This window comes from Bactrocera tryoni, chromosome 2 (assembly GCF_016617805.1).
Source record: "Bactrocera tryoni isolate S06 chromosome 2, CSIRO_BtryS06_freeze2, whole genome shotgun sequence".
Lineage (NCBI taxonomy): Eukaryota > Metazoa > Arthropoda > Insecta > Diptera > Tephritidae > Bactrocera > Bactrocera tryoni.
The window spans coordinates 46210434-46233456 of NC_052500.1; the positions used below are offsets into that span (position 1 = coordinate 46210434).

The window sequence follows — 23023 nt, forward strand, 5'->3', positions numbered from 1 at the left end:
CCGGAAAATGTAGAGGCTGTTATGGCGACGACATTAGAGAGCCGTGCGAAATTGCCCAGACTTGAAAGTAAAAAAGACTTCAAACAATATATTTTTTTAATTTCTTTTCTATAACTCACTTAAATTAATTTTTTTCATTTAAATATGTTCTGACTAAATAAATTTCTTAAGAGAAAGAATAGATATTATTATAAATAAATAAATAAAAATAAAGAAAAAACTATAGCAATTTAGCTGATTTTTTCATGTAAATCACCAAAAATGGTGATTTTTTGAAATAATTGTATGGGGAACCCCCCAGGGGAGTTCCAGGGGGTGTGCCACTGGCATGGGTGGATCGGCCGTCCAAAGTTAGTGCGGGTCGGTCATACATTTGGACTCGATTGGAGCACTCTAAATGGGTCAAAGTGGGATTTTTCAAAGTTTGCCCCTACCCAAAAGTTCGACCCAAATTGGGGGACATCAAAATTCGTTTTAGAGGTATGGTTCCTTCGGCAAAGTATCTTATTTTGATCCCTAGAATATGATTTTCATAGAGCAATGGGCGATTTTTAAATCGACCCGCCCTAACATACATATATACTTGTATAAATGCTTAGGGTGGTGAAAATTGAAATCCGGGTGGCTGTCTGTCTGTCCGTAACTTGAGTAAAAATTTAAATATCTTGATGAAACATAGTATACAGTTTCCCCATTACAATGAAAATTTCATGTTCGTCGTTGGGCGTAACCCGCCCGTAACCGAAAACTTATAAAGTGCCATAACTAAGGACTTAATTAAGATATGATACTGTAATTTGGCACAGGGGATCGCAGTAGCAAGGGGCACCAGTGGTTAAAAAATGTTTAAAAAGTGGGCGTGGGCTCTGCCCCTGATATGTTTAATGGTCATATCTCCTAAACAACCAATGCTACAGCAAAAAAACACGCCTACTTCCTATATAGTATAATTTTAAATTCCATTTGGTTTTTTTTACTTTTCAGTACACAAATCAAGAAGGAATTAATATAATGAGATTAAACTTTGCACGAATGAGGTACCGAATATTTGGACCCCAGTACCTATGGTTGACTTGTGATCGAAAATATCGGTCAATGCGTGAGATATGCAATAAAAATTCAGACAGAATCCTTTTCTTGCAGTAGTGATTCTGTTTATCCGAAATGGGTGGAACCGGGTCAATACTTTCCTTCCGTAAGATAAAGATATTCGAACTGCCTGGTGACTTTATGCTGAATTTATCGGCCAGTATTTGAGTTACCTCAATTAAAATTTCAGAACGTATTTGACACATATTAGTATATCATTTTTCCTAAAATGGATACAATTGGGCGAATACTTGACTTAGCCCCAGGATTTTCAAACATCTGATTTTTGGTTTTTTAACAAATCTTATGCCGAACATATAAGTATGTACGTAGGTCAGTGTATATGTTATATATGGTGTATGGATATATAGTACATATAAAATTGCTTAGATTCCTGCAAGTTGCAAGAGTATACAATATTCGGTTGCACCCTAACTTAGCTCTTTCTTACTTGTTTTTTAACACTTTTTCTAACGGATGCTGTTCTAAATTATATGCACGCTGAACTATTTTTATACTCTCGCAACAATGTTGCTAAGGAGAGTATTATAGTTTTGTTCACATAACGGTTGTTTGTAAGTCCTAAAACTAAAAGAGTCCGATATAGGGTTATATATACCAAAGTGATCAGGGTGACGAGTAGAGTCGAAATCCGGATGTCTGTCCATCCGTCCGTCTGGTCCGTCCGTCCGTCCGTCCTGTCCGTCCGTCCGTGCAGCTGTAACTTGAGTAAAAAGTGAGATATCATGATGAAACTTGGTACACGTATTCCTTGGCTCCATAAGAAGGTTAAGTTCGAAGATGGGCAAAATCGGCCCACTGCCACGCCCACAAAATGGCGGAAACCGAAAACTTATAAAGTGTCATAACTAAGCCATAAATAAAGATATTAAAGTGAAATTTGGCACAAGGGATCGCATTAGGGAGGGGCATATTTGGACGTAATTTTTTTGGAAAAGTGGGCGTGGCCCCGCCCCGTACTAAGTTTTTTGTACGTATCTCGGAAACTACTATAGCTATGCCAACCAAACTGTACAGAGTCGTTTTCTTCAGGCATTTCCATATACAGTTCTAAAATGGAAGAAATCGGATATTAACCACGCCCACCTCCCATACAAAGGTTATGTTCAAAATCACTAAAAGTGCGTTAACCGACTAACAAAAAACGTCAGAAACACTTAATTTTACGGAAGAAATTGCAGAAAGAAGCTGCACCCAGGCTTTTTTTAAAAATTGAAAATGGGCGTGGCGCCGCCCACTTATGGACCAAGAACCATATCTCAGGAACTACTAGACCGATTTCAATGAAATTCGGTATATAATATTTTCTTAACACCCTGATGACATGTACGAAATAAGGGTGAAATCGGTTCACAACCACGCCTTCTTCCAATATAACGCTATTTTGAATTCCATCTGATGCCTTCTCTGTATAATATATAGTACATTATACATATATACAAAATGTAGTAGAACTTAAACCGTATCTAATTCTATCATATAATTTTTCAAATTAATTGTATTGTCGCAAAAGGCGCTGGATATAAAAAGTAAAACTATCATTTCTTGCATACTTGCACTGTTAATTTGGTAATTCATTAGTTGATACTTCGTTAAAAGGCTTAAGGTTGGTACGCAGCTCTCAAGTAATTGCTCAAGAAAAAAAAATACATTAATTCTCAAGTAATTTTGACAGCTGGTTACGCATTGTGAATGATCTACATTAGAAGAACAAGAGAGAATAAACAAAGAAAACAAACTTTGTGCGTAATATGTATGTGTGTATGTGTATGGTAACATAAATATTTTCATTGAGATTTAAGAAATGTTGTTGATGATTGGTAGGTTTTATACTACATTTCAAAATGGAATATACTTCATAATAATGATTTCAACTAATCTTTCAAGAAACAATTGTTGATTTGATGTTTCTTCGCAAAACCAGGTTTGCCATATTCACATTTTACTGAAAAAAAGTATGAAAAATTAGTACTAGATTTTTTGAGAGCTGCGTACTAGCACAAGTATATTTATCGCTGGAAAGTTTCTTGACCGTTTCTTAAGCGTTTTTATACTCTCGCAACAATGTTGCTAAGGATAGTATTATAGTTTTGTTCACATAACGGTTGTTTGCAAGTCCTAAAACTAAAAGAGTCCGATATAGGGTTATATATACCAAAGTGATCAGGGCGACGAGTAGAGTCGAAATCCGGATGTCTGTCTGTCCGTCCGTCCGTCCGTGCAAGCTGTAACTTGAGTAAAAATTGAGATATCATGATGAAACTTGGTACACGTATTCCTTGGCTCCATAAGAAGGTTAAGTTCGAAGATGGGCAAAATCGGCCAACTGCCACGCCCACAAAAATGGCACAAGGGATCGCATTAGGGAGGGGCATATTTGGACGTAATTTTTTTGGAAAAGTGGGAGTGGCCCCGCCCCCTACTAAGTTTTTTATACGTATCTCGAAAACTACTATAGCTATGTCAACCAAACTCTACAGAGTCGTTTTCTTCAGGCATTTCCATATACAGTTCAAAAATGGAAGAAATCGGATAATAACCACGCCCACCTCCCATACAAAGGTTATGTTGAAAATCACTAAAAGTGCGTTAACGGACTAACAAAAAACTTCAGAAACACTAAATTTTACGGAAGAAATTGCAGAAGGAAGCTGCACCCAGCCTTTTTTTTTTTTAAATTGAAAATGGGCGTGGCCTCGCCCACTTATGGACCAAAAACCATATCTCAGGAACTACTAGACCGATTTCAATGAAATTCGGTATGTAATATTTTCTTAACACCCTGATGACATGTACGAAATATAGGTGAAATCGTTTAACAACCACGCCTTCTTCCAATATAACGCTATTCTGAATTCCATCTGATGCCTTCTCTGTATAATATATAGTACATTAGGAACCAATGATGATAGCGGATTAAAACTTTACAAAAATACGGTATTTGAAAAACATGTAAATGACGTTAAATGAAATCTCGATTATCACTTTATCATGCGAGAGTATAAAATGTTCGGTGACACCCGAACTTAGCCCTTCCTTACTTGTTTTATATGAAGTTTTTACGTTTCTTGAGAGCTGCGTACTAAGCTTTAACTGTGAACATACTTTTTGTGCTACCTCTGTAGCATAGATGGGCACACTGCATTATATATTTACTGCATTACGTACAGCAGTAAGCAGTAACACTTTACTGATAATGAAATTAAATTTGCATTTCCAGTACAGTTTTACTGATTACTGGAAAAATTAGCAGTAAAAATATTTTTTTACTGGTTACTGAAAATAATTTGCAGTAAAAATATTTTTTTTACTGCTTACTGAAAATAATTTGCAGTAAAAATAATTTTTTACTGGTTACTGGAAAAATTTGCAGTAAAAATATTTTTTTACAGCTTACTGAAAGAAATTGCAGTAAAAATACTAATAATATCATTTGATTTGCAAAACCAGCAAAATATTTACTGTTTACTGAAAATAGTTACTGGTAGTTAAAAATCAAAAGCCAACCACTTGGCCAATGAATAATTAAAGAAAATTCGAATATTTTTGTTTTCATTGAAACATTTATTTCAACTTGTTATCCGCCATTAGCTTTTCTTAAAACAAGCATTTCGAAATTTGCATCGCTGAGTTTTTGCCTTCTAAACCGGTTAACAATACGAAGCGAAAGAAAACAACCGTTCTACAGGTGCAGATGACGGTAATGGGGTATTATATTTTAGAAAAACGTTTTTAATAGCCTGATGTTTATTTAAACAACTTGTTGTGGCGTCTCGTTCCACCAGGTATAAAAGCGTTTCCTGAAGAAAATTGCCTGAGTACTCTGTATGCTTATATCTATTTAAATGAATATATGCATAAATCAAATATTTAATTGAAAGTCAAATGCAAAAATTTTACCATTACTTTCTTCCCCGAAATCAAGGAAGGTTTTTTGAGTAGTTTGAGGCGGAACACGTGTTGCGTCATCTGTTATCTTTCCATACTTCACCACATAAGTGTTGAACATTTTTTTTACTTCTTCTTCTGTTTGCGTCGTTGCTGTTTCTAAAACGGCTTTTAAAAATCGCAATTTAATGTCATCAGGAAGTACTTTTCAAATCTTTTAAGCAAAGCTATTTGCATTTTTCGCTTATTTCGGATAAATACTTAAAGCTTGCAGGCTCCAAACGACGTAGTTTTATTCTCAAAGTCACTATAGTGGGGATAAAGTAACCAAAATACATGGTCTTTTCGCCCTGAAGGAAGTCGATCGCTTCTGCAATAGGCCTCATAAGCTTTGCTTACTCCTCTAAGTACTCAACTTCTTCGCTGAGAATGGTAGGAATTTTTAAACGTTAACACAATTCTGCTAAATTGGCTTTGTGTTGCAGCAACTTCTTAACGGAATCATAAAGAGAGTTCCACCTTGTTATGCATGGAGTTATTAAATTCGCGTTTATAATTTCATTAACTACTTCTGCAGATTTTGGTCTATTGCATTTATTCCAAAGCAGTGTGCATCTACAAAGTTATAGAAAATATGTAAATGTAAAAAGTGTTCAGTTAATCAAATATTTTTTACCTTTTTAAAGATCTTTTGTGAATATCTTTAATATCCTGACTTGATGAATTCAAAATTTTGTTGAAATCGGTTGAAGCCAAAAGATTTAGAGTGTGGCTCGCACAAGGAAAGTGTTTTGACAGACGTGGAGTTACAGATCAAAATTGAGGACCTAAAGCACTTATCGAGTCATTTGAATCGGAATCAGAGTCAGATCCGTCATCACTGTCACATTCATTTATAGGTCCTAAATCAATGAGAATCAATAATTGAAAATATTGATTTGGATTAAATACATACATATATGCGATATACTTCACTTACTTAATTCAACTCCAAATTCTTTAAATGCCTTAACGAAGTTAGATCCATTGTCAGTAATCGTATAAACAATTTTTTCCACGGGTAATTTATATTGCTTATTTATGTCGCATATCATTTTCGTCACACGATCAAAGGAATGAGTTCCTTTAAACCTTCGACAAGCCAGTGCTACAGACGTCCGCTCAAAACTGTTAGAAGCTAACCAGTGGCAAGTGTAACCAAAAAAATGATTTTTTTCCACCTGACCATACATCTGCAGTTACGCACACGTATTCATTGTTATTCAGCTCAATAACCAGATTTACATATTTAGTGTGGCTCTCGAAAAGTAACCTGGTAATTGAACGGAAGACTTTTACCAGGAAATAGTTTTTTAAAACTTTGGTTACTGTGACGTTGTGTTGCAAATAAAATCCAAAATGTCATGGTTAAAAGAGCTTTTGCGGCTTACGCTCTGCCTTCTTTCATCTTTGATTGACTTGAACTCGCAAAATTTTTGTGGGTGTTCCTTTTTCAAATGCTTGATAAAATTGGAACTAATACGAAGCGAACCTTTAATTTTTTTTCCGCACACTTGACAACCACCAATTAAGCCACACATTCTTCTTTGATGAGGAGTTTTGTTCATCTGCATTTTAATGAAATTGTGAAGCTTTAAATAAAAACATATATAACAAATAAAATAGTGCTATTTTGCATCTTTTTAAACACACCGTCTCCACAATTTTGAAAAATTTCTCACTAAAGAGAATCCTATTGACACCAACCAATTCTTCATTTATCAACGAATCTGGTGTACTTGAACTTTCACTTAAATTGTCATATCTCAAAATATTGTGACTTATTTGTGAGTTCCGACCGTTTGAACAACTTGGAATATTTTGTTCGCCAACGAAATCTTGGTCATTACTACAATCATCACTATTGAAATTTAATGCATTCATTTAAATATATTTATTTTTTTATTTTTTGCAATGTAGTACCTTAAATTTTTAAAATCACTTAAAATCAATAGAGTATGTTACTCAAACCTATGACCGAATTATTTTAGAATTAACTGTTTTGTTCATTGATTGCGCACATGGACAATAGTAAAAAAGTTTTTAGTCAGGCGAACCGACTTATTGATACCCTGTAACAGGTTTGCAAATTTTTCATTCTTCTTAATTTGAAGTATAATTCTTATAAAATTAAAAAAACTTTATTTAACAGACGGACGAACGTGGGTAAATCGAATCTGATAAAGCAGCTTATCAGCTAATATAAAACAATTAGCATATAACCTCCACTCCTTTATATTGCATAAATATGTGTAGGGTGCAATAAATATTTATTGGACTATTTTTCTCAATGCTTCTACATATAATTGCATTGCTTGGATTGTACGACAGTTACAGTTATGAGGTGATGATTTTGTTGTATCGCACACTAAACGAAAAGAGTCATAACTCAAGATTTTCATTTGGGATTTTCTGTGTATTAAATCATAGCCTATGTTTAATATATCAGAGTCAAAATAAAAATTTGATTTAAGATTATATTTTACACGGTGGTTCCTCCCATACGACAAAAATAAAAAAGTCTATGTTTATATACTGGGCTTGTAGCTAAATAAATAGTTGCCTATGCCATCAAAGTTATGTATTTTGAGTTTGTTTTGATTATTTCTAACGGAACTTCTTCAGTGAAGGCAACAAATGTACGGCCTTGCACAGAAGTAAATAGTTGATAAAAATAAAAGCGAAAGCAACGGGTACATTCAACTGCAAAAATTTAATTTAAAAAAGTGTGCAAATAAAAATACTGAAAATGGAAATTAAAGTAAATGGTAATAGTATTATTTTTCAGTAATTACAAGTTTTTAAATTGTGCTGTTGTTTTTAGAATAACAAATTTTAATGAAGTGTCTTTTTGATTCAGTTTTGTTGTTCTTTGTTAAATGTATTTGGAGATTTAGTAACTTTGTCAACCGAATGCAATGACCGGATTAGTGTGTAAATGTTGATACAAGTATATAGTTTAAAATAATATTAAGTTCATGTGCAGGGATTTGCAGGTTTCTAAATAAAGTTCATTAAACTAACCTAACTTTTTTTTTTTTTTTTTTTTTTTTTTTTTTTGTTTTTTTTTGCGTGTTATTGCATTGGTTTTTGCAAGTAATGTCAATAAACAAATGTAGAATTAGTTGTTGTTGTCTCACTCTCTCTCTCTGAGATTTTTATTTTTTAAATTTCTTATCGTAGGAACGTCTCATCAATGCATATATTCGATTTTTTGAATATTTCATTCATGTATCGTATAGACTAGATATCAAGAAATGGCAAATTAGGTCGGCAGAAGATAAAACTCAATTCATGGAAAAAAAAATTCAAGTTAGAAATAAGTTTAGATCAGAAATGGGTTTAATAGTGGACATGCCAAAAACAGGAGGTAGTGGGACGTCAAACGATGGCAATACGGCTAGACGCTTTTTTAATAATGCTGGTTTGGCTTCTCAAATAACGGGCGTTGACGAAGAGCTCATACTAAGATGTGCAGCGTTACTGCAAGCTATGTCATCAGGATATAAAATAAACGCGGACAAATTTAAGCAATTCGCACTTGAAACTGCTAAAGGGCTTGTAGAGAAGTACCCTTGGTTCTATCTTCCACCTTCAGTTCACAAGATCCTAGTGCATGGTTCCGAAGTCATCGAAAGTGCAATAATATCCATTGGAGAACTATCAGAGGAAGCTGCGGAAGCCAAAAACAAGGATATTAAGAGGTATAGGCTTCAACATACGAGGAAAACTTCTCGAATTGCAACAAATACGGATTTACTTAATATGTTATTGTTGAGCTCAGATCCATTTATTACAGGTCAACGAAAATTGTCATGCAAAAAGAAAAGCGCATTATTAAAAACTACAATAGAATTGTTTGAAGACTAATTACGTAAAGGAATTTTTTATTTTTTTTTTGCTCAGGTATTTTAACGTTAGAATTATATATGTAGAATATGAAAAGTGGGCGTTATACAATTGCGATTTTTTCAGAATATCGTACTTGCATGAACAGAAATATGCTGTGTATATTGCAAGTCAGTATCTGTATTCTAACTATTTTTGTCGCTATCCTCCATACAAATGGAACCACTGTGCAATGAGGACTTTCTTTTTTGGTGATCTCAATCCGTTCATAATATTATAAATAATTGCATATAATTTTTATTTGAATCTTTTTGGTTTTGAGTATTGACTCTTTTGCATTTAATGTTTCATGTGTATTTTTTTCTAAGGAAAAGAAGACAGAGCAAAACTAAAAATATTTATTGAGTGCATACATGATTTAAATTCCCTGATGATAGTGCACAACAATTTCATTACCAGTAACTATTTTCAGTAAACAGTAAATATTTTGCAACTCAAATGATATTATCAGTATTTTTACTGCAATTTCTTTCAGTAACCAGTAAAAAATTATTTTTACTGCAAATTTTTCCAGTAACCAGAAAAAAAGTATTTTTACTGCAAATTATTTTCAGTAACCAGTAAAAAAATATTTTTACTGCTAATTTTTTCAGTAATCAGTAAAACTGTACTGGTAATGAAAATTTAATTTCATTATCAGTAAAAAAAAAAATTTTACTGCATTTTTACTGGTACTGCAAAGTGCCCATCTATGCTCTGTAGTATGGTAAATTTTAATCCGAAACAGCTGATTCAATTTTATTAAAGAGTAAAAATGCCTCAACAAGGTGCGAAGTCAAAAATTGTCAGTCATTTAATTAAAAATTACATACAGTGAAGATGAAGATTAGGTAGAGGATACCATTGACGAGGTGTATGATGATTTGCTCGATACACTAAACTGTCGTAGAGGTGTAGAAAATATTGTGCCAAGGTCAATTCAGTGGTGCGATGATATTTTAACCACAATGGATGTCAATCGGTTCCGTCAAATGCTGCGTGTAGACCGAACTCATTTTGCTCACTTATTGACCCTCATATCAAGTGACGAAGTTTTTAAAAAATGTAGTGGCAAGCAATTCCCAATTGATATACAGCTAGCTGTCGTTCTATATAGATTGGGCTCTTCTGGAGAATGTGCATCCATACCAAAAATTGCGTCAAATTTTAGGATTGGTGACGGAGGAACGTTAACAAATATTACTCGTAGAGTATTCAAGGCATTTTTAAAACAACCCCATTTATATATATGTATATTGGTCAGATAATACTGAGCGCTCTTTAATAGTACGAGAAACGTTCAACGAACTACCATTTTGTGTAGGTTACTTGGATGGCACTGAAATAAAACTCGCTGAATCCTCAATAAAAAATCATGAAGCGTTCTTTTCCAGAAATCATATAAATGCAATTAAAGCTCAAATGGTTTGCGACTACAAGCTCAAAATTCGCGATGTTGTCATTGGCTACAGTGGTTCTACTCACGATGCAAAAATATTTAAAAACAGCCAAGATTCTTTTCAGGACAGGAGTGGATTGCTGGTTACTCTGCTTACCCCCTCAGTAACATTATTATAATGCCTTATACTCGTGACAGACATGTAGTAACAATACTATATCCCTGCAAAAAGTGAGTCCATTCTTAGACTGTATAAAAGACAGTCTTTCGCTGACTTACTACCGGACCAAGTCTAGACCAATCTCATGTAAAATCATAGGACCAATTTACACGGAGCATGTCCTAGGCTTGGTCTACCATTCTACCATTTATGCCGTCGACAGTCCAGACCAAAGATAGACGGTTTGGTCTATGCATAATACAGTCAGATGCTAGACCAAGTAGACTGTACAAATAGTGCCTATTCTGCGACCTGCACAAAAGCTATTTACTTTGGTCTATGCATTTGACTGTCTTATGCATAGACCAATCGGACTGCATAATACCTATGTATCTACTTTGGTCTGCAATATATATTTTTCTAAAAATGAAAATTGCTGGGCCCGAATCGCGGCATTCGTGAACGAGTAAAATTGTTCGAAATTTCCAGTTTTCGGATTGCGGCACTCGTTATCGAGTACACTCGTTCGAAATTTGACATTCTGTCATTCGATAACGAGTTGTAATTCAAACGAACCTAACGAAATGTCATTCGATTGATAATTTGCAATCGTTAATTCAAAAGTTTTCAAACGTCGTGAGTCTACTCAGAAAAAATCAAATAAAATGTAAGTTAACGTTTATGTTATTGACTATTTTATAAATAGAATCATTTTTTTAGGACAAATGTTAATAAAATCAACATGAGACAAAAAAATTTAATGGCCGAATACATGCTTCGGCAACAAGATATGGCCAAAAATATGTTGCCGAATTGTGGTCAGGGCAAAGCTGCTGCCAATAAATTGTGGGACTCCTTGGCGGTCCTGCTTAATGCGGCCGGTCCACCAATGAAGGATGCTAAGTTTTGGCGGAAAGTACGTATGTAGATCTCCATGCATTTCCTCTTTTGATAAGTGTCTTAACAAATTTACTAACACAAATGTTATTTTCTATATACATATACACTTAGGTATTTGCTGATCAAAAGCACAACGCCAAAAAGAAGTTGTCTTTCAACAAAGCGTCGAAGCAGCGAACTGGTGGTGGACCTTACGAAGGAAAGTACCTAACAACAGCAGAGGAGCAACTGCTTCAGGCTACCGGCATGGACGTTGCGGTAGAAGGCCTGGGAGAAGTAAGAAGCTTATGGCAGAGCTTTTATACAGTGACGAAGACGACGTTCCACCGAAACCCTCTACTCGTCGCAGCGCTACGAAGAGGAGCAAACAGGATGCTGCCGATGAAAAGCTGGCCCTCATTAAAGAAAACATGATAGCGTTTGAAAGCTACCAGCAGAGTATAGGCGCAAAACTAGACAAGCTTATAGCTTTGAAGGAGAGGTCGATGGAAATGAAAGAGGAAGCTCACAAAGCTTATATGGAAGTCAAAGCAATAGAGCTGCAAACTAACCGAATACAATTAGAAGCCTTAAAAAAAAAATAAATAAATATACATACAAATAATAACAAACATATATACACTTGTTTTATTCAAATTGTATTTTCTAGCGCCAACATTATATGGTTTCGAATTTTGTGTCCAATTTTGGTTAAACGAGTTTCGTTTCCCATATCCACTTCTGTGTTAATAGCTTCACTTGCATAATGTCTGCAATACGACGCATCTTTGAAATGTATGCAAATGTTATGCAACGCTGCAAATACATTCCCGAATTGTGCCATTTTTTCAGGTTGGTAACGGCTTCTCTTGTCATTGCTGAGAATTTTCCAACGGCCCTTTAGGATACCAATGGTTCTTTCAACCACACAGCGAGCTTTGGAATGAGCCTCATTGAACCGAGCTTGAGTAGACCCTTCTTCAGGGTTCTGAATGGTGTTAAACACCACGGCTCCAAAGGATAACCCGAATCTCCTATTGATTTACGAAAAATGTATTTTAAATTTAGGTAAATATATGCATAACAATACAATAAAAAGTTATATTACCTAAAAGCCAAACATCTTTCCTGTTGAAGAACATGTGCTCATTTACTGTTGGTTTTTGCAACCCAAAGTGCGTGCCATCAATACATCCAATAACTGCATGCATAAACATATATTTAAATATGTAAAGTATGCTTCAGCTTTAAAAGCGCTACATTTTACTCAAAATAAAAGCGATAATCTTACCTCCAGGAATTTTGTATTTTTCAACAAACGATTTCGTGCATTCCGAAAGATTGTCGGGTACGAATTTAATAAATTTGGGGCACATTACATTTTTTATTATTTTGCAAATAGTGCTTTGACATATTCCTATCAAAAAGTCATTTCCCACCAAGTGCTGGTAGCCACCACTGGCCAAAATGGACAAAGTCGCTCCCAGTTGAATCATTGGTGCCATTGCGGTTGGCAAATGCCCTTCAAATTTGAGTTCAGCCAATACGTAGTTAAATGCACTTTTAGAGAGTCTGAACCGTTTCCTGAAGCAGTAAATATAAACATGCAGGCAATTGAAACTAATTTGTACACAATTCTAACTCCTTACGCTGCCTCCGGCAATGCCAAGGGATTGCTTTTGTCTCGCATGCGGTTCCTTATGACTTGCTGCACGTTTTCTTCCTCACACTCCGAAGACGAATATAAAAAAATTATTGGATGCATCACTTTTGAGAAAAACAATAACATTTCACATTTATAAAAAATATAGCACGGCTTCAACAACTTTCTTTGTTTTGATTTCACAATTTGACACTTCGCAAATGCCATTTGTAGAGAGGCCAGGGCTGTTACAGTGAGCTAATTTAGATTCGCTTCGTATCGAGTGCGGCGATCCGGCTACTCGAAACGTCACGAAATTTGTTTCGATAAAATAGCTCGCTCGATCAGGAATCAGGCGATTCAGGCCCTGGTTTTTTATTTTGGTTTTTTTATATTTTTGATTTTATTCATCACATTTGGTTATTTTAAACATTTCAAGTCTTCTCTTCTTAAAACTAAGTATAATTTATAATAATGATTCCAAAAATAAAAAAAAGAAATGTGCTGTCGTGGGACACCAGGTAGGAACGAAGTTCCTTCGGATAATGTAGAATCGATACAATTTGCAAAAAAATTGTGCTTAATTTTATGTAGGTTGCCCTGATTTTTCTCTCAAATTTCGCTGATTAGTTTTTATTTAAGTACAGATAAGTATTAAGAAAACTCTACTGTCGTCCTATTGCCGTCGGCAAATATAGGAAATATTCAAGTTAGCGGGAACGACAACTGTCGGCCTGCAGTCGCGTGCAGCTGTCAAAATAACAGTGTCCATAAGAACGTCTGTATTTTAATATTTGACAGATGTAGTTTGCAGTCTGTCGCGCTCTATGTGTTCCGCACTTCACTCAAAACTAATTTGCATACACAATAATGTTACAGATTTTCATGCCGAATTATTTTGCAATACCTAAAGGTAGGCTATAACTAGCGATCTTACAGTCTTTTTCTTACGGGTTATTTCTTACGGGTTATTTCTTAAGAGTTATTTCTTAAGAGTTATTTCTTACGGGTTTTTTCTTACGGTTTTACTATCACTTTTTTTCAGTTAGGTCCCGCAGCAAAATTCCTATCTTCTCCATGCCTGCCGTAAGGAACTTCGTCCCAAAAAAAACAATTCCTCAGATAATGATTTCAAAAATTAAAAAAAAAAAATAATCACATATTCAGTAAAAAAACAAAAATCTGTTTTTATACTAAAACTAGATAAAAAAAAGTCAATAGTGTTAATTATATTAGTTATTTCCGATTTTTAGTTTATTAACTGTGGTCAATCTATACAGCCTTTTTTTTAACAATGTGGAGGCATTTCGATAGTTGCTTATCGGGCTTTTCTGACGTCGCCGACAATCCACCTGTTATTAAAAATAAAAGAAATTGAAGAATATATTTAAACAAAAATTAATTTATATACGTAATTATAATCGCATTATACAAGGAAGTATATTTTTTGAGCAAATCTTGCCATGGACGCCGCCTACATTGACTTCGTTGCACATAGATCTGAAGATAATTTCCTCAAAGTGCTTTTCAGGAAGCCCCTTTAATAAGTGTTTTATTGCGTTAATCTGAAATGTTCATTCAAAATTATTAGTGGAATTTACAATAATTCAATTATTAAACTTACATATTCATTGATGTTCACCTCATTTATGGCGTTTTTGACGCTTTCCATTTCTTCAATGGTTTTTATAGGGAAGAGTTTGCTCAAACTCCTCATATCTGCGTCCTTATTAGCAAGAACGCTTAATTGGGCGCCTTGCTTTGCCTGAACTTCCATCATTTTTTTAAGGTAATCTGGAAAATAATCATTTTTAAAATTATTTGCATCAAAATTTTATTTAAAAAAATACCTAGCATGTTGTCAAATTTGGTGTTCAAATCGTCAATTTTAGCCTCCAAAGATTTGCACCTTTCACAAGTTTTGTTATTGCTATTGCTGTTGGGGAAGTTGTTTTCGGAATGAATTTGCGAATCATCTATAGAATTATTTTAAAAATTATTAATCCGTTATGAAAAGTTAGAAACAAAATATACTCATAAAATATTATTTCATTCTCTTTGAAGTCAAATTGTCTTATCTGATTTGGTTGTTGCTGAGTCATTTTCATATAAATATTTGTTTTTTTTTTTATATTATATGTTTCTTTTATATTCGTTTTGTTTTTTGTTATCTATTAAAAAGTGCAGCTATTTAATAAAGGCAATAGTAGAAAATTTTGTGAAGAAGGAAGCAACATCAATTTATATGCTACATCATCTGCTTTAAATTCTTCAATTTCTTCAGATAATGAATCCGAAAGTGCTATTCCTAGAGCTAATGAAGTGAATGGAGCTGTAAAGAACGGATAGACATTTCTAAACCTGACTGCTTCCAATATTATTTCTCCTGTATTTGACTTTTTAATTTTTTTAATTGAAATACGTATATCTGGCAAAATAACGCAGGCATTATCTTGTGTGTTTGAACTTAAATAAAAATTTTTCATCCTATAACTTGTAATTATATTATTTTTTTCTTTAATTTCTATTTTGCTTTCATTGAAAAAAAATTCTGAAATTTCATTTATATTTACCAATTTTTGAAGAATTTGTGTCGGCTTCCTGACATTTTTTTAATTAATTGCAAATGATTTTCAAAATCATATGCTGAAAATGTGTAAAGACAACCCAATTCTTCAACACTGTCGCAAATATGGAGTAAACCATGGACGTTGTACGATACAGACTCCCGGCCAAATATAACTGCAAAATTGTCAACAAACAATTGTAACATAGCTCTGGCTGTACTCAAATCTCGTAAATAATTAGATGCACAAGATCGAAGTCTACACGCGCAATGAAGAAGCAGAAATTCATAATAAAAATCTTCGTGCACGAGGTCTCTTAACAATAAGATTCCAGTGTAAAGCAGAAATTGTCGAAACTCTGTTGCTTTCCAATGGTGAATTTCTTTGAAACTCCTTGGCAATCTAACAAATTCTTTTGGAATATATTTTCTTATCAACTCAAATTGGGATGACATTTGTTCTTGGCTACTTTTGCTCATTTTGTACTTTGATTTTTTTTTCAATAAGGCAATCAACATTTTCTTGGTAACACCCATGTCAATCAAATGAATTGGATCCAATGGCACTTTACTGATCATATTTAAATTTATTTTTTCCAAAGGTGATTTTGAAGAAATAAATTTATTCAAATGATGATCTTTATATTTTCTTGCAGCAAAATCAGCATTTGTAATTAAATTCCCAATTTGAGTGGAATACGCTATTTTTTTTTTTGTTTTTTTGGCTATTTGTGTACATTTGGAGCAGCCATGAGCTGATGAGTGATGAGCAATACCACAAACAAAAGATTTTGCTGGTGCATCACATATCACAACTCGTACATTCAGTGGAATAAATTTACCATTGATGGCAACTCCATTATTTAATAAAATTTCCAATTCTGCAACAAAACTCTCCAAATATATACAAATATCATCAGGTTTAGTTTTTCCTTCGTAGATTGCAACAGGAAATGTAACAGATTTATTACAGCTAACCACTTTCACTAAAATTGGCCATAATTGTTTTTGTGAAGATTTGAATAGAGGTAATCCGTCAATATTTATGTCCACTATGATTTGAAGTAAACTCGAAATTCCTTTAATTTTTTGTATTTGGTTTCGTAAACCAAAATATATTAAATCACCAGGAGATACATCTTTTGTTGATATTGGTGCCAAGTTTACTAGCATCAAAGTATACGGACTTAACGGAACATCTAATCCACTTTCATTTAAAATTTTCAAAAGTGCACGCAGATTTTTATAAGATATTCTTGCATCTAATACCTGAGACAGACATGTAGTAACAATACCATATATGGTACAAATACCACATGTGTGTCACCAAATACTAGCAAAATACCATATGAGCAATGTAGTATTTTGCTGTTAACAATACTATGATGTTTCATTGTGGTATTTGTATAAACACAGCTAAAAAAAGGTTAAAAACTTTGCTAAAAGGTTTTACACAAAAGCTCTACAAAATATTCTGTCAAAATGACTTATAAAATTAATTAATGAAATGGAAAACAAAAAATTTTTCAAAAATTTTGTTCCGAAAAAGCAGGATATTCCTCATTTCATGTGAGGATTTTAGGGAGACTTTAACCAAATGGCTTTTTTGCAATGAAAATACATTAACTTTAGAGTATTTAAAAAATTGCACTTATCTTTTCAATAACACACAACTACATATTTATTGTTTACAATTTTTTTGAAATATTTAATGCGTATGAAACAAAGGTAGTATTTTAGTTTACTATATTGCCATGTGTGTCACCAACGTAGTAAACAGAATACCATGATACCTTTACTATAGTATTGTTACTACATGTCTGTCTCAGGTATAATTGCCATTTCCTAATTTTTTTAAGGAATGTTCTTGCTTTCGGAATTTCGTCATGAATTTCACAATTAAAACTGTCTTCAATTGTGTTTTCAAGAATGGCGTCATGACGCTCTTCTACCGCGTCATTTGGATTTTCGCTACCACTTAAAAAATATTCATCACGCTTCCTCTTCACTAATCTTCTCATGTGCCTTTTAGAATAACTCATTTTTTATTGATTATTTTAATTTAATTATATAAATTATAGCAATTAAACTTAAATTTTTATAAATTTTTGTTCAACACTCACAATTAAAAACGACACGTGTTCACTTGCAGCCTTTGTTCTTTTTTGTGCTCATTAACATAACAAGTGAATATACGAGTATTTAGTCGACATTCGGCAATGCAAAACTACATGTCACCATCTAGTCACATTGGTCTAGATAAAAAGTGGATTTTTCTATCTATCTTTATACCACTGATTTTGTGTTATAGGACCAATGCTTTTTGCAGGGATATGGGTCAAACACCATATGTGTGTTACTAAATACTAGCAAAATACTATATGAGCAATGTAGTATTTTGCTGGTAATACCTGAGACAGACATGTAGTAACAATACCATATATGGTACAAATACCATATGTGTGTCACCAAATACTAGCAAAATACCATCTGAGCAATGTAGTATTTTGCTGGTAACAATACTACGATGTTTCATTGTGGTATTTGTATAAACGCAGCTAAAAAACAGGTAACAAACTTTGCTAAAAGCTTTTACACAAAAGCTCTTCGAAAATGACTTAAAAAATTAATTATTGAAATGGAAAACAAAATATATTTCACAATTTTTCTTCTGGAAAAGCAGACCATGTCTCATTTATGTGAGGATTCTAGAGAGACTTTAACCAAATCGCTTTTTTGCGATGAAAATAGATTAACTTTACAGTATTTGAAATAACTATACTTATTTTCTCCATAACACACATCTACATATTTATTGTTTACATTATTTTGAAATATTTTTTATTCCTATGAAACAAAGGTAGTATTTCAGTTTACTACATTGCCGTGTGTGTCACCAACGTAGTAAACAGAATACCATGATACCTTTACTATGGTATTGTTACTACATGTCTGTCTCGGGCATAACAATACTATAATGTTTCATTGTGGTATTTGTTTAAGCTAAAAAAAGGTAATAAACTTTGCTAAAAGCTTTTACACAAAAGCTCTTCGAAATATTCCGTCAAAATTACTTAAAAATTTAATAAATAAAATATGGAAAATAATACGAGAAATACGCGCATTTATTTGGGAACTTCGGAGACGAAGTCCCTCATTGAAGTTTGGAGCCAAAACATTGAAAAACTAGGAGGAACCCACAAAAGTAGTCATGTGCTACAAAACAGGTGGGCGCAACTGAAAAACGAGCACAAGGTATGTTTGAATACTGTAGAAATGCGTAGGCGGTTAAATAATTTAACAAAACGATATAGGTATGTAAGAACCAGCCCATTTATGAAAATATTCTTATTTAATTCTTGTAAATCTATCATTTTTAGGCAAGAAAAACGTAAATTGGTCCTAATAGTGGATCTCCGCCAAAGTGGGAGTTCTATCACGACGTGCATAGGTGTTGGGCAGTTTCAAATCAAATAATTTATTTGAAGTAAAGAACGAAAGTTTAATTTACGGTATGTACTTCATCATTTAAAAATACATTTTTATTATTATCATTTGTTTTTTAGAGCCGAAATGTGAAGAATCTTTAATTGATTCTGAATTTGATGCAATGGAGGTATCGTTAAGTGAACACTAAATTAGCAAAACACCGGGTAGTGAGTTATCGTTCGCTGAAGTACAGACTGATGAACCATCTACAAGTGTTAATTCCAGAAATGCACGAATACGAAAACGCCAGATGATCGTTTTTTCCAATTGATAAAAGATGAACAGGGAATGATGCAGAAATATTTAGAAAAATCATTAGAAAATGAAGAAATAGTTGCAAAATTACTAGAAGAAAACAAGGCATTGCTTTCTGCGTTAATAAATAAATAAACATATTTATTTTAAACATATTTTTTTTATTTTGTACATTTGTATGGTCCTTGAAAACAATTATACAAATGGGTAATAAAATTAGTCATTAATACGTTTCTTATAGCAATTACACTGTTGTTTGTATCACCTACGGAAATGCTTCTTTGGGGCTGCTGCCTTGTACTTTGGATGTCTGACTGCTGAATCCAACACTGATTGATGTTATCGTTTCTGTTGTTGCAAATATTATGCATAATACAACATGCTTTTATAATTGTGTTCACATTATTTATGTTAACTTCCAAACCTTTACCAATTTTGCGAAATCGTGCTTTCAAATGACCGAATGCGTTTTCAACAACAGGGCGGCAAGAAGATAATTTTTTGTTGAATATGTTTTCACCTTCTATTTGGTCAACTGAAAACGGCAACGGTTTCATTACGTATGGCGAAATCCGCAATAGGTAAAATAGGTACTTTTACGCCATCAACGAATTTTAAATGTATTTCAAATAGCTTATTATTCATGTGATAAGCCTTTAATGCCGAGCATTCAGAAATGGAAGAATCGTTACATCTTCCTGGTATATAAGTAAACCTATAACGATAGCCTACAGCAGCAAAGAGAATTGTTGAATACCCCCCTTTAAAATTGAAATAATCTGAAGCTTCACATTTTGGAGGTTTCACTTCAATGTGACATCCATCAATCGCTCCATAGCATTGAGGGAACCCCAATAATTCAAAACCATTAACAATTTTTTCGATTTTAGATTGTATAGGCGGATACGCGTCCAACATTGTTTCTTGGAATACGGTACAAATTTTCCTACACACCTCAAGAACTATTTCTCTTACTGTTGTTCTACCAATTCCAAATAAGCTTGCCGCTGTTCTGTACTCTGCTGATGAAGCTAATGAATAAAGCCCGATACCAATTCGCTTTTCCAACGAAATAGCATTCCGCAAACCAAACCAAATATTGAAACGTGGGACGAATGATTCGGAAAGTGTTTTTGAACATATCGTTCTTAAAAGTAGGAACCTCATTTTCCCAGAAGCTTGATTTTTCCACCTGTGAATCATTTGGAGTTATACTCAAAAGTTTGCGAACATCTTGTATGACTTATACATGTCCAGAACCATAGATTTTTTTTTAGGAATGCCAAGGTCATGTACCGCCTTATTTTATGGTGAGCTCTTAATACACACTTTACCCACTTTTGTTTTTTATGTAGACAAAACACAATTTTTGCATTATTTGCAAGAATAAAAGTTATTTTCTTAATTCCTCGTTATTTATTGTTTACATTTGATTTGAAATACTTAATGCCTATGAAATAAAGCTAGTATTTGAGTTTACTACATTGCCATGTGTGTCATCAACGTAGTAATCAAATACTATGATACCTTTACTTTGGTATTGTTACTACATGTCTGTCACGGGTATTACATACCACGTTTATACCACGCATTAATCGAATCCGCATCGACTCAATACGCTTTCTTGCCAAGTGTTTATGCAATAGACTTAAAACCGTGTTCAGTGCAACCGCTTTGTAATGCATGTCGAATCAGCTGTTTTCTGTTGATATTCCTTCATTGGTATTAAATTCACCGAGATGAACGGAGAAAACAGTTCTAAAATCTTGCTTTTTACTTTAATGAAAGCGGTGCAAAGAAAGAGATCTATTTGTATAAATCAACATTTGACTGCGGATTCAGATATATTCAAGTTGCTTGACAAAAGAAAGGAAAACTTAAAAGAATTTTGGGTTTCACACAGCAATGTTCCAAATTTATTTTTAACAACCAATGTGCCGCGAATTCGTAGTTTACAGAAAAGGAAACGAAACGACAGCACTTTTGGTGGACCCTCAGAAGCAGCCAGTAAACTTGAAGAGTGCTACTTCGAAGCGTTCCGAATGAGCAAGAAGTCTTTCTTATTGCTTTGTGAAAAACTGGATCCTTTTCTCAGAAGGGACTGTGAGCCGTGCGTCACTTTGCCTCTTCCAACAGATAAACAAATGGCAATCTGTCTATACAAATTAGGTATCTTGTAATAGAATATCGGGTTGTCGAGTGATAAAGTTTTTGGAAAATACATAAAAGCACAGTTCTAAATACTTTCATTTTAGTAGTGAGTGCCCTAATACAACTGAAAAATGAAATGATCAAGTTTCCAAAATTGGAAGAGGCATTAATAATTGCAAATGAATTCGAAAAGAAGTCTTGTATTCCAAACATTATTGGTGCAATTGATGGTAATATTCATCGAATAGCTTAAGCTGGTACATAAATATATGTAGCTAGTAAATCTAGTAAATTTTTCAGGTACCCATGTTCCAGTCCTGCTGCCAAGTGATGGATTCTTAGATTTTATAAATAGAAAAGGATGGCCTTCGATTGTAATGCAAGGGGTCGTAGATAACAACTATTTGTAAGAAGATTTGTAGTAAACCGTACATTTTGGTGTAAATTATTAAACATTTTGTTCAATTAATACAGGTTTACAGACGTCAGCGTGAAGCTTCCAGGTAGTACTCACGATGCGACGGTATTTAAGGAATCAGGATAATTCAAAAACTCCTCAACCCGTATTCCAATATACACAAAATTGGTAAATAATATTGAAACGCCTCTACCTTTCTTGTTAGGGACACTGCATATCCTCTTCTTGCATGGTTGATGAAGCCATTTATTGGCAACTTAAATGCGAAGAGGAATCGTTCAATTGCCACTTATTTGAGTTCCGCTAGTGAATAGTGGTAGAAAACGCATTCGGCAGATTGAAGGGACGCTGGCGATGCATTGCAAAACGAATCGATGTCGACCCTGCTTTCGTTCCACAAGTTGTTCTGGCTTGTGCAATTATACACAACTATGTTGAGCAGCGGAAGGAATCATATTTGGAGTTCTGGTCCCAATCCGTCCAAGAAGATATACATTACCCACAGCCACAAGATACTATTACAAGTGAGATGATTAGCATGAAAGAAACATCCATCCCAAAGATTTGCACAGAAATAATATTAAAAATTGGCTGAAAGACAATTATCCTTTATGAACATCACATTTTCTAACAATTTTTTCCTACCATAAACATAAACATTTCAGTTAGCGGAATCATACTATTGAATATACTCGTATTATTATATTAATTATATGTATGTGCTAACCCCTATTTCCTTAATATAAGAAAATCGCTGTGTAAACTTTAACAATTTCAAAACGTGTATTAGAAAATTAAAGAGCTCATACAATTCATTAATTAATATGATTTAAAAAGTTAACAGCTAATATCAAGGTCATGTTATTTAGCTGGAGATGACTGCGGTGTGGATGCAAAAATACCATTACATTCCGGAGTTGGCGCATCGGCTTGAGAAGTCAAAAAATTACTGAACAATGAATCAGATAGCACTGCACTACGTGATGGAACCCTAATTTGGTGGGGATACCACATTGATGTAAGTGATGGCGGCTGGATCATGCTGACCATGTTTGAAAACATATTAGCTGTCTCACGACGATCCTGTTCCAGCATTTTGGCTATTTCTACGCGATTTTTTTCCAATAATTTTTCCATGG

The 23023-nt window shown here is 33.8% G+C and overlaps 1 protein-coding gene across 1 annotated transcript; it reads right to left on the bottom strand.

The window, feature by feature from the left end:
* Positions 1 to 14277: 14277 nt before the first annotated feature.
* On the bottom strand, positions 14278 to 21774 carry LOC120768729. The gene is made up of 5 exons (XM_040095502.1): positions 21771 to 21774; positions 14856 to 14981; positions 14630 to 14799; positions 14438 to 14570; positions 14278 to 14357 (listed from the first exon to the last, which is right to left on the bottom strand). The coding sequence occupies exons 1-5, from the start codon at positions 21772 to 21774 to the stop codon at positions 14278 to 14280; spliced, it is 513 nt and encodes a 170-aa protein (XP_039951436.1).
* Between the last annotated feature and the right edge of the window lie 1249 nt (positions 21775 to 23023).

What these genes read in the sequence shown, in the direction of transcription:
- LOC120768729 (XM_040095502.1), bottom strand. An exon ending in CAAATTTGACAACATGCTAG is followed by an intron (nt 14,800 to 14,855) that starts GTATTTTTTTAA and finishes ATTATTTTCCAG; the next exon opens with ATTACCTTAAAAAAATGATG. An exon ending in CTCAAAAAATATACTTCCTT is followed by an intron (nt 14,358 to 14,437) that starts GTATAATGCGAT and finishes TTTTAATAACAG; the next exon opens with GTGGATTGTCGGCGACGTCA.